We start from the raw sequence: 18,500 nt of genomic DNA, 5'->3' as shown, positions 1-18,500 counted from the left end.
GTATCATCTAAAAACGGTTATTTGAAGCTCACATGCCTTCTGACGTCCAGGTGTCTCCTCCAAACATCTCCATCATTTTCTGCAAACTTTTAAGCAGACACTAGATGGCGCTACAGTATCTGTCTGAAGGTCTCAGTATAGTCCTGCAGACAGTCTACTAGTCACAATGGGGGGAGGAGTCTCAAACATGGGCGGGACATAAACCCTTCACAGATATTTATCATCTTTGATGACAGAATGGATGCATCAAAGCTCAATATGAGCACATTAAAAAGATAAAAACCCTATACTTCTGACCAATCAGCAGATGAGAAAGGCACATCTGTCAGTGCTGATGGACATGCCCCCTGGATAAACAGCTCCTGTCTGTGGAAGTACACCGAGACCTCAGGACAGGAAGTAAACGACAAAAACACTTCCTCCACAGCCTGATACATACATGATTACCTTGACTGGGACGGGCAGCCTGCCAGGCCGAGCAAGAGGAGGAGGAGGAGGAGGAGGAGACAGCAGAGAAGGAGTGGTTAGAGGAAGAAGAGGAGATCTGAGGAGGTGCAGCAGCAGATAGGCTGTTCTCCTCACTGATCTGACGAGAGGACAGACAGGAAGCAGCAGTGACTTAAAAATAAAATTAAAAAAATAAATCTAAATCTGAGCAACTCCACCAGGTTAGTTTAGCATGAAAAAAAAATGTTTCTAAAGTGCCAGTAACCCGTTCACACCAACATTTAGACAGCACCTTTAAAAGCTCACTTCAAATCACATCTACGCACTTAAGTGTGATCGGTAAAATACATTTCACACCAGCATCACCGTGGAAACATAAAGCGAGTTTGTGATGTAAGCGAACAAGAGGCTGGCTACTGCAGGCTAGCTAACTGAGCCTGGCGGTCACAGCGGTTTGCCAAAGCATGTAGCTTAGCTAGTTTGCACACTGGGGGCCAAAAGACTCGTTAGTGAACAACCTGCTGACCTGCATTCATTGGGTGACTCCCAAACAAATAAAAACAAAGAAAAAGCATCTTGTACTGTGATAAATCCAGTACGCAGAAGGTGTCATTGTGACTGCGGTCTACCGTTGAACTGTAACACACCATGGTGAGTGGAGTTTTGTCAAACGTAAATCACATCGCGGTGAGAGACGGTACCTTCTTCTCGCTGCTGTTCATCTTGTCTTTGACTTCTTTGGCTTTCTTAATGGCTTTTAACACCTCCACAGTGTCCAGCTCCTTCTCCGTGGTCACGTCACCATCCAGACACACCTACAAACAAACAAAAAAACATGTCCCTCGGCTGTTACTATTCTACAGATGGGGTGAGGACAGACATGCACCAAACACCTCCCAGGCCAGGATTTGAACCCGGGGGGTGTATGTGGAAAGCACCACAACCTCCTCACTGTGTCTCTACTCCAAAACTGGCCACGGAAGGTGGCGGCTGGTGAGGGAAGCCACACAGCTATGAAGGAGTTCAGGGCTCGTGTGGCTGTGACCGGAGAGACAGAAAACAGGAACTGTTCAATCACCTCTAATACAGCTGGTGGGTCAGAGGCGGAGTTTTTATAGTTTGAAGCTGTGACGGGTGACAACCACAACTTCTGCATAACATTAATATCAAGAAGCTCTAAACTCTGCACCTACGTAGATTCTGAAATAGTTTCTATTCTATTCTCTCCCTCTCCCTCTCAGACGTTAACTCTTTAGAATGCTGAAACGTGCAAATGTAAAAGAAGGAAATGGTATTTATGTTTTTGTACACATGTAAACGGTGCCGTTGTTGGGTCAGTGGCTGAAGTTGCATCTCTTGAACACCAGATGGCAGACTCACCCCGAGTACATGTACCATTTTAAAGGTGGAGAGCATTTCCAAAATGCCACGAAAACCACCAAAAAAATAAATAAAAGTACTGAATTTCCAAATATTTGGAGTCAGTCTGGGTCAGGGGTCTGCAACTTTTATTGTCAAAAGAGCCATTTTTGTCCTGTCTTCTACAAATAAGTATGACCTTTAAAATGAATGAATAAAGATAACACAGCTTATAAAGTGTTTATATATATATATATATATATATATATATATATATATATATATATATATATATATATATATATATATATATATACACACATGTATAAAATGTATCGGAAGTTACAGATAACCAATAACTGATAAATTCCAGTACTGTCTCCGGTACATTTGCAACTATTAATAAAATGAATTTGAGTTTTAACACCACGATCACTTCTGGTAGCATCAAAAGCGACAACAGACCCAAACAATGAGCTCACACTTCTGTCTTTGAACACCCTGCCCCCTGCTGGAAGCTCTTGTTTACTACATGGCTTCCAGCACATACGAAACTGACAGCAGCCATAAAGCCCAGCTCTCTACCCAATCACAACGCTCCAGTCAGGAGGAGGTCTTGGGAAATAAAGCAGTGCTGACTTATGGTTTGGTGTATAAATAAAATGAATACTGATAGAATAACTCCATTAATGTCAGTTCTGTCATTTGTACAAAGTTAAAATATAACATATCTTTTAATGTTGAATAATGCACTAATTCTGAGATTTTGTAACAAACACAGACAGATCACAAAGGATTTTGGGTAAAATGTGCCTCTGCTAAACACTGATTGGTTCAGTCATTCATTATGTAAACCAACACGTTAATGTGACGTGTGTCGTGTGTTGGTGTTTACAGATAAATGTGCTTTTGTAAAATATTCCATTTTTTTATTTGTACAAACAGGCATTTTTACAGAGCCCTGGAAGTGTCATCGCAAAATGTTTTTGCATGTGGAGAGAATGTGCGCACGTTTTATGATGGTGCACACGTTTTATTATATAACTGTGCACACGTTTTATTATATTGTAAAACGTGCACTCAATATTGTCTTGACACATAAATGTTGGCTTTACACTGTGCGAGTTTTGGCCCTTTTTTAGATGATTTTTCACTCGTGCGAGAATTTTTTGGGCCGAGTTTCAGGTTAATCGCGCTTCCTGCATCGTGTAGTGTACATGGAGCAACAAGCTGCGGTTAACATCTCACGACCGCCTCCTGATCGTCGACTGTATGGTCAGATGAAAATCAAACCTGTTTGATATTATTCTGGTCGGCCTTCGTGAGGGTATCCTGCTGCTGAAGAGCTACAAGCATCCAACCGCTCGCACTGTGCCTGTGCAAACACCGCAGACCTGTCTTGTAATGTTTTTTTGTTGTTTCGTTTTGTTTTTAAACTTTGATGTCTCCCATCGAGAGTTTTTGCAAATTAAGTTTGAAAAAAAGCTTATGTTTTGCTTCTGGAAACACAAGTTCGACGTGTGGTTTTTGAACGTAGAATGTGTGTGAGAACATAAATCGTCCACTCTGAACTTTTACACTGTGCAGTTCTGTGGTACAGTTTGAACTGAAACCGAGTACAGTCATTAAAAAATATCATACAGTGTCTGCTCAGCTTCAGGACGAATACTGCCATGAACACTACTGGCCAGTAGATGGCAGTAGAGACCGTGAAAACTTGCCAAAACAAAATTCCAGATAATCCGTGTCTGCTACATTTAAGATACGTGGAATTTAACAAACACAAATACAATAACGTCTACAAACCCAGAGAATATATTCACGAGAATTTTAGGCACTAGAGTTTAATGCTGTTGTCTGTGGAGCCTGAACAGAGTGTTTGAAATGCATTTGTCCTGTCGTGAACGTACTGAGATTACCCTATTCTACCCATAATGCACTGCTGGGCACAGCATGTGCTCACTAAAACCTTAAAAATTAGCGCATTACTTTAAAACTAAAACATATATCTGATATTTTCACTTTATAAAACTTCACATGTGACAGTAATTTTAAATAACTTGTCCGAAATTAGTTTGGTTAAAATTTGAACCATAAGTTAAAAATGTATGCCTCTGGATGACTTGGGTGATATTGCCAGCGTATCAATATGGTGTTAAAATAAATTTTTTTTGTGTGTGTGACCAGTTCTCCTTTGCCTGCAGAGGACAGAGCAGTTTCTCATGGAAGCAGCTCACTTCTGTTTGCAGAGGGTAGAACTATACATCTGTTAGGAAACTTTTTACAGGTAGGTGCTCAATGATTTTAAATTTTAAAAATGTTTATCGTTGTTCAGCTTTGTTTACTACGTTATCGGTCTAAAAGTTATAGGACAAAAATTTATCAGAAGATAATTAGTCTGATAATGGTTTTTAAAGTTATCTAAAAAGATAACCCGATAATGAAAACATTATCTTTGATAATTATCTATTATCGGAACTGTGCCCACCACTGTCTGTGCCTCTGAACATCACTGCACAGGTTCTCCTCATCAGGGGTTTTTTAACCCGTGTATGCATAATTTTTGTGCAGTTCTTTTATATATTATCATTCTTAAGGATTTTTTTAAGAATATTTGACCGTTTATTTCATCTCATGATCTCATAAATTCAGAATATGATGCCGCACCGGTAGAGGAATTGGAGAGAGAAGTACAGGCAGCTCAACAGTTTGGTTTTGTTTGTTTTTTTTTTTTTTAACATGTTCACCCGGGTTAAAATCCTCTCTCTCTGCTCCGCGCTCACTGTCTCACGTGCACTGATGGTTCTTAGCAGAAATGTCAGGCTGAGAACCGGTTCTTTTCAAGAATCGTTAAGAAATGATTCGCTCCACCGTCATCAATAGCCTGTTTTTGAGGGTGTTTGTCGGGAAAACGATCACTTCTTTAAGTTGACTGCAGACCCTGCAGCGGCTCCGTTTTGATGCTTGAACCAGCGAAGCAGTGCTCTGACCCGCTGGTTCGTTGGTCCTCTGCTTCGATGCTTTTCAGAAGTGGCAAGTACGCTTCTTAACACCTCTCAAAGCCATTTAAAGATGTCTATCATGAGTCACTTTTGTGCAGATTAATGTCACTAACTGGGACTCTTGTCTTGTTGCAGGCAAGAAACGAGAATCATCCTCCGTTCCGTTCACACAGCTCCAAGCACTGCGCGGCTCTCTGCCGAGTCATGTTAGATTTCAGCCGGAATTAATAACTCCAAAACGAATGGCCCTTTTAATCAAATAAAATGTAAGTTTATAAAAAGAAGGGCTATGAAGTGACCAGTTATTAGCAGTGCTACAGAAGCAGTCATAGTAGGAAAAGTGTTTTGTACTGTGGTAGTAAGTGTGGTAGGCACTGCAGTTATTTGCCGTACCTCCGCTGCTCGGTCTCCAAACTGGGCCAGTACTTTGGTTCTGTAGTCTGGGGTGATGAAGATCGGATTCCCGGACAGACTGAGCTTCTCCAGACAGGGCAAGGACCCAATGTTCCTGATTTCATCCAGCTGAAACAAACAGGAACTCACAGTTAACCCAAACAGGAGTGGCTTCCATGGAACAGAGTCCTTGGAACGGGGTCATGTGAAGTGGTGTTCCTGAATGTTTGCGTTTTGGTTTTAATTGGTGGTGTGGCTAAAACTGATGGTCACCTCGCCGAGTCCGGTCTACTTGAGGTTTCTTCCTGTAACTAAAAACCACTGAGGGAGTTTTTCCGGACCACTCTGTGCCTGTTCATGGACCGAGTAAGGCAAGACATTACTCGTGGATCGTCCTTTTGAAGTGACTTACGGTGTGATTTGCTGCCGTGTAAAACTCAAGTTTGAGAAAATGAATGAATGAATGAAAATATACATACCATGTTAAGTTTGTTATGAACTGCATTAGTGTCACTTTATTTTATTGCTTTGGAATTAATTTTATGTTCATGTTTTCTCTGAACGAGCAGAATCCAGCTAAAAATCAGTCTTTGGACTAAATGTCATCTTGTCAGTCAACTCATTAAAGTGTAAATAAATTAAAAACATGAACTAAATTAAATCATGTTCATGGAATTTCAGCAACAAACATCGGTACAACACAAATTCCAGGTAGGCTGGATTTAGTTCAAGTACAACAAGTCCTTTTCGGTAGCCGGTCTGCTCTGTGTCAGTCTGATCCCGTCAGATCTCAGAAGCTAAGCAGTGCAGGATCTGGTTAGTACTTGGATGGGAGACCTCTTTGGAACACTAGCGGCTGCGTGCATTTCTCCAGGTTACACTGGAGTTACGTCAGGAAGGGCATCCGGCATAAAACTTGTGCCAAATACTGATGCGGATCTGGCTGTATCCGCTGTGGCGACCCCGAACAAAACAGTAGCAGCTGAATGGACGACAACAACAACAACAAAATACTTTTCGACCTTGTTTTAGAATGTGGAGTATTTTGACCTTCAGGGTCGACATCTCCTGCACAGGTTGTGTGATAGTTACACTGTGTGTAGGTGTGCAGTCTGGAGTTGACAAGGTTTAACTTCCTGTATTACCAAAACAAACCGGGGTGGGGGGTGGGGGGGACACTTCCTTCACTTCCATAGTTCTAACCTTGTGGAACTCCTGAAAAGAAAGCCAATCAGAACTTAAGTTCCCTTACCTGGGTCAGCTGGTTGTGGCTAAGGTCCAGGTTGACCAGTGAGAAGAGCTTGGCGAGTCCAGTGAGCCGGTCCAGCTGGTTACCGGCCAGGCTCAGAGTTTTGATGTTCCCCAGGTGAGTATGAGCGGCTTCCAGAACCCGCAGGTTGTTGTAGGACAGATCCACGTGGACCAGATTGTACAAGTACTGCAAACATCAGGCACAGTGATGAACAGAACACCCAGTACTCTTCAGGGAGCGGCTTCATCATCTTCTAAAAACACCAGCACTGCTCCCTGTAATCTAGGACTACTGAGCCAAAGACCAGTCAACAACCAGAAAAACAATCAATATGAAGACAAAACAAACAAACAAAAAACACTAAATTTTCAGTGATTAAATTTTCTGAAATTTGAGGTTTTTCTTATTTTTAAGATTCACCAAACCAGACACCTGAGGAGGAGCATTTTTAACACTTCAAAGAATGAATAACTCATCATAAAAAAAACATTAATGATCATTCACTACCGCCTACAGTATGTTCAAAACTCAACCGTGAGGCTGTTGACCAGCAGCTCACTACACACCGGGAGCAATAGAGGATTAAAGGCCTTGCCCAAGGCCCCTTAATGATTTTCCAGTCAGGCGAGGATTTGAACCCATGATCTTCTGGACTCAAGCCCAACACCTTAACCACTTACCAAATCTTACCATCACCTCCCCTAGGAGGTGATGGTAAGATTTGGCTCATGACCGAAAGAACAAGATCGCGAGTACAAGCAGCTGAGTTTCCTCTGCAGGGTGGCTGGACGCTCCCTTAGAGATAGGGTGAGGAGCTCAGTCACTCGGAAGGACCTCAGAGTCGAGCCACTGCTCCTCCACGTCGAAAGGAGCCAGCTGAGGTGGCTCTGGCATCTTTTTCGGATGCCCCCTGGACGCCTCGCTTTAGAGGTGTTCCGGGCACGTCCCATTGGGAGGAGGCCCCGGGAAGACCCAGGACACGATGGAGGGACTACGTCTCTCAGATGGCTTAGGAACGCCTCGGGGTTCCCCCGGAGGAGCTGGGGGAGGTGTGTGTGGATCAGGAGGTCTGGGCGGCTTTGCTTGAGCTGCTGCCCCCGCGACCCAACTCTGGATGAAGCGGAATAAAATGGAGGGATGGATGGATGGATAAATAAATAATCTGATATAAAAAATAAAATAAAATGACTTTGAGCTTTATTACCTTCCTTTTTTTTAAAAAAAACAACAACTTTATTTTTGATTGTTTAAACATTTTTGTTACATATATAACGAGCAGACCATAAAAAAGGAAAAACAGGGCTGAGCATCAATATTAGACTTTGCAAATATGTTGATAGCTTGTAAATCAAGATGCAGTACGTCAACCCTTTAAAGATTCAGTATTTTGATATAGCCAACCCATTTCTCCCAATATCTGTTACATTTATCAACAGACAGCCTCAATGAGAAAGTCATCCTCTCCATATCACAAATTTCGTTAATTACTTTAATCCAGTCAGAAAGTGAAGGTGAAACCTTACACAACCATTTTCTGGTGATAGCTTTCTTTGCTCCAACCAACAGTATTGACAGAAGATATTTTTGTGATTTTGGCACTCCACAAGAAATGTGTCCTAAATATGTTTCAGTAAACCCATATGACAGAGTTCATCCAATGATGCTTTGGATTTCTGTTATCACCATTGACCAGTAGGGTGCGATCTTTGCACAGTCCCAAAATATATGAAAATGTCCTGCTTTAATGTGTCCACAATCTCTCCAACAATGAGCCTTATCAGGGTCATTGCACTGTTTACTCTTAACATAAGGTGTAACAAAAAAACGTATGACAGTCTTCCATGCAAATTCTCTCCAAAGACCAGAGCTGGAAGTAATCATGACACTTTTGCATATATCAAACCATTCATTCTCCGATATTGTAATATTAGCCTCTTTTTCCCATGCTTCTTTAATGTACGTGGTAGAGATATTCTTAAATACTTCTAAACATATGTACACTATTGTTATTTGTTTCTTCGGTGCATTACCTTTACAAGCCTCAAGAAAATATTTCACCAAATCCTCTTCTTCATATTTAATTTTTCTATCAAAATAATGTCTTAGTTGAAAATATCTAAAAAGGTCATGTCTGTTCAAATTATATTTGTCTAAAAGCTCCAAAAAACTTTTCAGTATACCTTTTGTTGATATAACCCAATAACCAGTAATACCTTTTTGAGACCACTGTTGAAATCTGTTATCAGTTTTTGCTGGTAAAAATTCAGAATCGTAAACTGGCCAACGTAATATTTTGGCCTTTGATTCAACATTCTTGTTTTTAAGTATTTTATTCCACACATTTATTGGTGATTTTATCCAAGAGGGCAATAAACGAGATTCTGAATGTATTTTCAATAGTGGTTTATCACCAACCATAGATTGTAATGGTATGTCAAAGTAAGACTGGTCTATCTCTTTCCATTTAGCCCCACAACTGGGGTCACACCAATTTATCAGTACTCGTAATTGAGCTGCTTTGTAGCAACTTTCCAAACATGGTAAAGCTAATCCACCTTCTTCTTTCCGTAATTGTAAAATCTGAAATCGTATTCTTGTTTTTTTGTTTCCCCATATAAAATCTGATAACATTCTATTCCACTCCTTAAATTGTGTGAAGGTTATTTCAATTGACAACGTTTGAAATAGGTAAAGAAACCTTGGTAATAGGTTCATTTTAACTATTTCAATCCTATTGTACATGTTCATTGGTATTAATGCCCATCGTTGCAAATCAAATTTAATATTGGCTGTAAGTGTTCTATAATTTTCATCATAAAGTGAAGATATATCCTTTGGTATAAATATTCCAAGATATTTAATGATACTGCCTTTGCAGTTAAAATTTGTTATCTTAGAAATTTCCACGGTTGGCTGATAATTAAAAGCAATAATTTGAGTTTTCTGTAAATTTAGTTTATACCCAGAATATGAGCCAAATTCAAACAAAAGTGTCAGAAGGATAGGTAAACTGGCTGTTGGGTTGGATAATGTCAAAAGGATATCATCTGCGTACAAACATATTTTGTGTGTGGTGTCTCCTATTACAATACCTGAAATATCTTTATGTTCTCTAATAGCCTGAGCCAAAGGTTCAATAAAAAGTGCAAATAGGCCAGCGCTGAGGGGGCAGCCCTGACGACAGCCCCTTTTCAAATATACAGTGTCAGAAAGGTCCCCATTAATCTTGATTCTGGCAGAGGGTGATTCATATAATGATTTCAGACAGTTGATTACGTTTGTGTTAAAACCAAATCTGTTGAGAGTTAAATAAAGATATTCCCAACTAACAGAATCAAATGCTTTTTCAGCATCAAGGCTAACTGCAACAGATTCTAAGTTTTTCATTTTATGAATAAGGTGAAGAGCACGTCTAATATTGTCATGAGTCTGTCTGTTGCATACAAAACCACACTGATCAGTGTCTGTCAGTTCTGGAATCAAAATCTCAAGCCTCTTAGCTAGTATTGTCGCAAATATGCGATAATCAATATTTAGAATGGATATTGGACGATAAGAACCACATTGTGTTTTATCTTTACCAGGTTTATGAATCACAGATATGACTGCTCTTCTCCAAGATGGTGGTACCTGTCCACCCTTTAAAATATAATTAAAACATTTTTTTAGGCAAGGGATTATTTGATGTCTGAAATGTTTGTACCATTCTGCTGGATAACCATCTTCTCCAGCCATTTTATTTCCTTTTAATTTAGAGATAGCTTATTAATTTCTTCCTCTGTTATTTCTCTGTTTAACCTGGCATTTTGTTCAGTTCCTATAGATGGTAAATCAAGTTGGGAAAGAAAACGATTTATAATTTGTGAGCTTTATTACCTTCCTGATTAATCTAAAGATACTAAAACCTGAAAAAACTGAAAGGGGACGCTTTTTTAATTTTTATTATTTTTCCAAAAGTCAACAGTGCCTGATAAACAGAGGTGTTAAATCCAGCTTCAGAAAGTAAAAGTCCAGCCACATATTTGTTCCACCTTCCCAGGAGCTGATTATTGAGATCACCTGTTTTAGTTGCACATGTAGAAGCAACACATGGGAGGGTTTTTACTTTCTGAAGCTGGATTTGACACCTCTGCTGATAACATTCATTAGTTTTACAAAAAAAAACAATTTAACAGACAGAATGTTTTCTTCTGGTCGTACCTGCAGGTTTTCCACTGAGGACAGCTGGTTGTGGCTCAGGTCCAGAAACTCCACTTTAGAAATCAGTTTCTGATCAGGAACAACAGAACAAACCATCAGTAATGTCCACCTGCACGAGGTGATCCACTCAGACCACCACCAAACAACACCGCCTGAAACAACATCACAATAAACCCATGTGGTGACGGCTTCTGGTACTTCCTGGGATCCTCAGGGGGAGCTGGAGGGCGGGGCTCGGGGAGGCGGGGTTTACCTGAACCTTAAACAAAAAGGACTTAACTGGAGGTGTTTGGGTGGGATGTCCGTCAGCTGGCATGGATCAAACTGCAGGAAACAGAAAATGACTGAACTCTGTGCTGCCCGTGTAGTCTGGCGGCGTGTCTTACCACTGAGATGTCGATGGAGACAATGTGGTTGTAGCTCATGTCCAACGTGGTCAGGTTCCTCCACACGGGGATGATGGCCGTGACAGGACAAGAAGGCTCCACCCCCTCAGCCTCCCACTGTGAGAACTCGCTCGCCTCGGGCACCAAGATGGACTGAAAAAAAGAAAAAAAAAAATCAGAGTGATAAGAAGCACATAACTCAAACAAAACATACGCTGCAAACTACAAAGAGGTGAACCCGTCCAGGACAGCACACACAGACACACCTTGACAGTTCACCAGGAAGTATATGTCTTGCAGACACGTGACATAATCAGTGTGGAAATGAAATAAAATAAACTATCACACCATGAACAGGGCACGAGTCCCTGACAAAGACCACTGCAGTGCCCAAAACAGCGGATTGAAGTCTTTTCTTCTGAGTAAAACTGGCACCAATGTTCTGGGTAAACTCAAACTGCACACTGGACCACGCCCCCAGTAAGTTATGCCTACAAAGTTCTGCTTGTTTGACTCAGGTAAGCGCTGTGAGCGGTGGCCGGGGTGCGCCCGCTGCTGCTAAAAGCAGTTGTGGCTTCTCACCTTACTGATGAATGTGAATCATTCTGCAAAGCTGCAAAATATTTCGTCTTCTGCCTCCATGAAAGTCTTATCATGCGTGCAGTATGAGCAACTGACAAATCCCTCATTGCATGAATTATTTGGGCAGGCCAGGATTTATAAGAGGTGGTGAGGTGAAGTAACTATTACCAGAAATCCTCAGTATTTTTGCCGTATCAGAATGTGCCATATGGGCTGTGCATAAGCACTGCCGTCTGTGCCTGTTACCTTCTAAAGGATCCATAAAAAATTACGTCAGCTTTGATTAATCTTGGGTGAAAACATTCATGTGTGTAAAAGCAGTTTTTCCCCATTTATCAAACATGGAGGCACGTGGTGCATGTGGAAAAACACTGTGCTGCTTTGGTACCTTTGTGTGCGCAAAACAGTCCAGAGTTTGGCATGCAGATACAAAAATCCAAACACATGAATGCCGTATGATCGATTGGTAAATCCCCTACTGCATAAATTATTCAGGCGAGACCCATTTCTATATGGGGAGGTGGTGAAACCCTCGGTATTTTGCTGCATCAGAATGCACCATATGGACTGCAGTCATCTATGCAATTGAACCTTTTGCCTTCTGTAAAACCAGCCACAGAAATGACCTCAGGCTAATATTAATGTTGTGTGAACACAAGCGTCTGTGTAAAAGGAGTTTTCTGCTCTTTATGTGAGGTATGGCGACTCCTGAAATGATGTACTTGCACCTTCAGCTGAAAAAACTGCCCAGCCACAGGTGGGGTTATCAACCCCGGGGGCATTTTTTGATGTGTTAATTACTGCCCCATTTGCGATGGTGGTCAGTGGGTTCACCCCTTAAATAAAAATACTCTGCATAAGTTTACCATCATAGTGTCAGTGGACTGGTGGATCGTCAGAGTCACTAGGCTCGACCTCAGAGATGACAGACCTCCAATCTGCTGAGAACTGCACTCACTGATCTGTGAGACAGACAGGAAAAACATTAGGACAGGACTCGGACGGTGGAACATCGACCTGCCAGATCAGTCTTTGATACTCCAGAGAAGCACTGATCATATTTCACCACCAACACAAGACTGATATATTCTCATAACCAGCTGTGTCTCTGAAATCAAAGAGACAGCTGTCGATCATTGCGAGACATGCCTCCCTCACTGAGCTGTCACTGAGCACAGTATTAAGAACTGGGGGATGTAAACTTTTGATCAGGGTCATTTGGGTAGTTTCTATTGTCACTATTATTTAAAGAGAGTGAACACAATTGTTTGACAATAAATGGCTTCACCCAACCACTAACCATGAGTGAAAAAGTTGTTGTGTTGTCATTATATTCTCTGAAAAATGGGCAAAAAACAAAAATTATGCCAGGGAACGTAAACTTTTGTGCACAACTGTAACCACAGGCCTATAATTCCTGCATGTTTTTTCTGAATTGTGTGAAATGACTAGCGGACCTGCTTTTCAAGTGACAAATAAATAAATAAGAAGAACAGATCCATAAGATTTCTCGTGTCAGTTCATCTCCATTATACAAGCACTAAAAGAATCAATGCAACTTATGCTTGGTTCACTGTGATGACAGTATATCACAAACTGACAAACAGACGCTGTGTGTCAGTGTGACAAACTGTGCAGGATTCAAATTAACATATCTTTATAGAAAAATGCAAAAAACATAAAGTAAAAATAATAAAATGTGTATAACATGCAGGAAAGGTACATGGATTCTATTCAATGGCACATCACATTTGAACATCAAAATTCACTGAATCAAATGATAAGGGGACCCCAAATGTTTTACCCGATGGAGCCACAGGGATTCCAGACTTCCAAACCCTAAATCGAACTCTGATGAACGGTGTCAGGATGAAGGCGTCGTAGTGCAGCGAACGTGCTGCATGAATGAGTCAAAGCCGGGCAGAGCTGACTGTGTTTGTTCAGATTTAGAAGCAAACAGACACCTGAGAGGGCAGACAGACGGTACCTCCATCTGCAGCAGGGACTTGAAGACAGACAGGTCAAAGGGCAGCGTGCTCTCCTCAATGCTACTGGTTCCGAATGGACCTTTGGTACCGGCGATCTGAGCAGCAGAGATACAATCCAGTAAAACCAGAGCAGGATGTCACATCAGCTGCTGCCAACAATTCAGACGCTCACTGAGACTCTAAGTTACAATGTCAGATTTTTATACATCTGTTTTATGCCATATTGAAATAAAGCGTGTGACCTTCAGGTATCGCAGCCTGCAGGTGAAGTCCAGGATGTGTCCCAAGTCCGTCTTTGCATCCCTGCTACAGCAGGTTGGTTTGGCCAGACGGAGCTGCTGGGAGATGGAGTAAAGCTGCAGAGGACGCAGAGAAAACACCTGACCAGCCTGCAGCAGCTGCTCACCTGCAACACACGCACGCACGCACACACACACACGCACGCACGCACACACACACACACACGCACACACACACACACACACACACACACACACACACACACACACACACACACACACACACACACACACACACACACACACACACACACAGAGTGATCACGAATCAAACTGTGGTCTACAGATTGTCCCTTCAGGTAGGCGAAACATACATGGAATAAAGTCCAAGAGTGTAGTCTGAGGTGGTTTGGACGGGCTGAGACATCATGATGGACGTGTTGCAGTAAGAATGAAAGCACAGGGGAAGAAGACAGAGGAGGACAGGCAGAGTAAAGGACAACTGGAAAGAAAAGCAGGTTCAGAGCTAGACTGCACAGAGGAAGTCCAAAAGGACCATCGAGCCACATGGACGTGGGATAATGTCTAAACTCCGCCCCTTTTTTTGCAGCTCCAGTCCAGAATGTCACCGATTCATTCCAGGTGAGAACTGACCTGATCATCAGTGTGTCTGCAACAAATTCAAGCGGAAAGACGCCATTCATGGTTCTACAATGAAGGGAAAAGGTCAAAGGTCAGGAAGGCACTAACCTTTGTGGTACAGCTCCTCTGCCAGAGCCGCTGTGATGCCATTGATCTCCTAGAGAGACAGAGAACTAATTTCATTTGGAGAAGCACTCAGAGTGTACGCTTCACTGCATGGTCACATGAATAATCAGAGCAGCAGCTCCTTCCTGTACTCACATAGAGGTGAAAGTGCAGGAAGATGGCCAGTGGAGTGGGCGTGGCCTGAGGAAACTGCTGAAGCAGCGTCTGCAGGTAGACTTCCAGATCTTTCTGTCGCTGTTCTACCAGACTCTTCGAGTTCTTCCCCAGAATCTTCTTTGGAGGCAACAGGCGGCGATCGACCTTCTGCTCCACCGTCAGCTGGAAGTCAAAACAAACACGCTGTCGGACTGTTCAGGTCTGAAGTGCTGCATGGAAATCAGACACCAGCTGCACTCAAACAGAAAGATGACGAGTTGCTTTCATATAAATTACTAGCGGGAAAAAAGTAACCTCAATTTTCCTATTTTCTGGAGTACAGGTGAGCGCCGTTAACTTGTGCATGTGTGAGTCGTGTTTCGGCTTTACTTGCGGTTGATTTATGGACCCCGAAAATTTAGACTACTGCATAAAAGTCAATGTTGATTTGGTCGTTTTTTTGGAGGAGCGGGCGCAAGTATAAATTTGTGCCCGCCCCCATGTGTGTGGCAGACATGTGCCTCGGGCGCGAGGGGCAGGTGCGTGTATAAATTCTGAACCGAATCAGATCATTCTTTCATTGTTATAGCGTCCATGTCATCTCGAGCAGGTTCTATGAATATTTTCAAGCAAGCAAGCAAGTTTTCAAGAGCCCAAGTGGCCATCATGTCCGATCGCGGGAAGGATGTAAAGAGGAAGGTCACATCCAGATCTGTAACTGAAAAACTTCAAATCGTCCACAGGGTCCGTGATAGTGAATCAAGAACCCAGGTTTGTCAAGATGAAGGAGGGGCCGAGTCAACCTTCTGTGGAAATGTAGCAAGGTAAACTGATTTCAAGTTTGTTTGTTTTTTGGTCAACTTTATTAACTCGCACTTTCAAATAACTTGCAGTCTGATTTTGTGGACACCAACTCGTGCGAGTTAATGGGGTTCCCCTGTATAAGTTGCACCTGTCAAACAATGCATTGTGAAGAGGGGAGGAAAAAACAAGCATTCCAGCTCTGACACCAAACTTGGATGTGAGAAACGTGAATGAGTGTTACCACTTTAGCAATCAAGATTTGTTCTTAATGGTTAGTATTCTGGTGTGAGTTCCACCCATACTGACCTGCTGGATCAACTACTTCACCTATCACAGGAGAGCTAAGCTGTTTAGGCAAAATGAAATTGTCAGTTAAAAGTTAAACATTAATTTTAAAGATGCTTTTTCAACATTATTAACACTGTTGTCCAACCAGTCACAAATACAGCTGTGACAACAACTCGGATACGTCAGGTTGCCCAATTTCCTCACGAGTTTCCGAGAGTAAATACCGGCCTGATGGAGTATTCAAGGCATTTCTCTGACCTTACAAGGGTTTTGAGTGCAGCATTTTTCCAAGCAGGAGTGAAAATTTTCCAAGTTCTGAGATGTCTGTGGGATCACTGAACTCCATGTTCTCCACCATGGGCAGGTTCAGCTGCTGCAGCCCCTCAAACTGACTTTAAAGCATCTTAAACCAGGTTCTCAACAGATTTTAAAACGGCTCCAAAGATCACCGCTGGGTTAAAGTGGTTAAATGTGAGATTAAAAAAATTTACTTTTCAAGAGTAACCAGAACATATTTTGATTTTGTACAGTGAATGTGAAGTGACATTTTAGGACAAATTCAAGACAACATAAGTCATTATAAAACTAAACTGTCAGACTAAAAACCATTTTCATCCTTCTGTTTCTGTGTCACATGGTTTATAACAGAGCCGCTCCTCGGGTCACCAACCTTCTCGTGGAGGTCATGGAAGTCACTGTAGCGGTGCTTCACGGTCCAGCTGTGCTCGCTGTCAGTCACCTCGATGATGTAAACCTGAAAGATAGCAGCAGGACACTCAGCAAAAAAATTCTCAGTCTTCGGGAACCTGCTTTACTTCACCATGCACTGTGAGAGTGGGAGAGGCACAGCTGTCAGTCAAACTGAGAAAACGAACATTTATCAAGTTTCTCAAGAGCAAAATGAGAATCCCCCCCCACCCCCCGAATTGGATTATTTCAGGTCAGGTCACAACAGAACCATTCCCATCAACCTGTCCCAGCCAGGTAAGATGTGGGCGTGGCCTTGGACATTTCCAGTTTCAGGGATCCTCAAGACTGAGAGACCTGCACTCTGGATCAAGCTTTGGGAAAATCCAACACATGGACCGTTTCAGAAACGTCAGCTTCTAAGTGCCGCACAATGCACTGAGTTTTGCCCAGTACTTGCACAGGTTATGTTACAATAATCATGCAGATATCAGTGATATTTACACCGTAACAGGAAAAAAATATAATTCTTTCAGAAAAAAAGCTGGAACTTGTCATTAGAGGATACATTTGTAGCCATAATTCAATGCATGCGCGGAACTCAGATGCAGACGTTTCCAAAATGGGCTGTTATCATAATGCTGAATCAAAGTAATTCTAGTGGGATCCACAGATCCTCTGAAGAGGTCGAGACAACAAAGAAGTCCAGTCGTCACTTTAGGTCACTGGTTAGAGACCAGCTCTCACAACCATACAGTGAGACTGGATCCACCTGGACCCCAAAGACTTGAACCCTGAAGAATCTGGAGCACAAATAAATATTCAAGAAGCAGACATGTGGCCGGCTGTTCACAGGTTCAATCACACAGAGAAAAAAAAAAAAAAAAAAAATCATTCAGGTGTCGTTCAGCAAGATACTTAGTCCTCAAGCACTCCAGTGTGCAGTTAGGCTCCTTGCATGGCAGCACACTAACATCAGTGTGTGAGATCACTGTAAAGCACTTTCAGTGCACATATCAGATGAAAACATTCTACAGAAACGCAGCCCGTTTTCTCAAACACCTCCATCCACCAACATGAGGACTCAACCCATGGATTAACACAAAACATCTCCCAGATACACTGTCAAAGGGTCAAGACCTTGATCCCAGACCATCACAAACCCTGAGTAAGCACAGTGCTCGAGGTCAAGAAACCTTCACTGGACTTGGCGACCTTTCCCACCATCTCATCCAGAAAACCCTGAACCCAACAGGAGCCAGAAGACGTCGGGGGCCAAGGTTCAATGTGAACAGACACGTTCAGAAATGTGGCTCAAAGCTCCTCCTGTAGCAGTTACACCGCCGTGGCCACCAGATGGCGCTATCGCTGCGCGCGTCTGAACAACATTAGTTTCCTGATTCGTTGGCTTCCAACTTTAAAAAGCTTCGTCACTAAAGACTGCAACAGCCACAACACCAGAACAATTAATACAATCTGTGTAAACTGACAATGCTGAGCTAGCTGACAGCTAGCTAAGACGGCTACCATTAGCATTAGCTTAGCTTACAGTGTAGTTTTCCACCAGTTCGGAGCCGATGACTGAGACTTTTCTGTGCGGTGCCTCCTCGAGAAACGGCACCGAGTCCATGTTCGAACCCGAACAAAGAATGGCCAACCGTTACGACTGAAAAACGTCTTAATGAAATTAATGACAAAATGCTTCAACTGCTTCCTGCCGCCATGTTTGTTTTGATGCCAACAGGCATAAAAAAAATCAAAACGGCAAACTTTATTCACAGTCGACACGTGACAAACGGGAGTTGAGAGGAAAGGAGTCAACTCAGAGAACATGGCGCCATTTTGGTTCCAACTGCAATGAACTACTGAATGAACCTTTAATGTTTCAGCATTTTTTAAAATCATTTAACCACATACAGCAACACATCCAGGTACAGGTGCCATCAATATAAATATGAAAAATAGTTAAG

At 42.2% G+C, this 18,500-nt stretch overlaps 1 protein-coding gene across 6 annotated transcripts in view; it reads right to left on the bottom strand.

Moving 5' to 3' along the window:
* Positions 1–18,280, bottom strand: part of nisch (nischarin) — a 40,405-nt gene extending 22,125 nt beyond the window's left edge. For 3 of the 6 annotated variants that reach the window (XM_034164898.1, XM_034164903.1, XM_034164913.1), the window contains exons 1-13: positions 18,080–18,280; positions 16,514–16,597; positions 14,752–14,934; positions 14,599–14,647; positions 13,852–14,015; positions 13,609–13,704; positions 12,488–12,583; positions 11,040–11,192; positions 10,654–10,722; positions 6,454–6,639; positions 5,202–5,330; positions 1,149–1,262; positions 448–586 (exon numbers count right to left, since the gene is read on the bottom strand). In XM_034164898.1, the coding sequence (XP_034020789.1) occupies positions 448–586; positions 1,149–1,262; positions 5,202–5,330; positions 6,454–6,639; positions 10,654–10,722; positions 11,040–11,192; positions 12,488–12,583; positions 13,609–13,704; positions 13,852–14,015; positions 14,599–14,647; positions 14,752–14,934; positions 16,514–16,597; positions 18,080–18,160 (1,543 nt within the window). In that variant the 5' untranslated portion in view covers positions 18,161–18,280. Of the gene's footprint in view, positions 1–439; positions 587–1,148; positions 1,263–5,201; positions 5,331–6,453; positions 6,640–10,653; positions 10,723–11,039; positions 11,193–12,487; positions 12,584–13,608; positions 13,705–13,851; positions 14,016–14,598; positions 14,648–14,751; positions 14,935–16,513; positions 16,598–18,079 lie in introns of all 6 variants that reach the window. The other 3 variants (XM_034164924.1, XM_034164932.1, XR_004559062.1) reach the window with 3 other exon arrangements.
* Positions 18,281–18,500: the final 220 nt, after the last annotated feature.

Source organism: Thalassophryne amazonica, chromosome 3 (assembly GCF_902500255.1).
Source record: "Thalassophryne amazonica chromosome 3, fThaAma1.1, whole genome shotgun sequence".
In the NCBI taxonomy this organism is placed as follows: Eukaryota; Metazoa; Chordata; class Actinopteri; order Batrachoidiformes; family Batrachoididae; genus Thalassophryne; species Thalassophryne amazonica.
The sequence above is the reverse complement of the archived record's forward strand: the minus strand, read 5'-3'. Positions and strand labels throughout refer to the sequence as shown.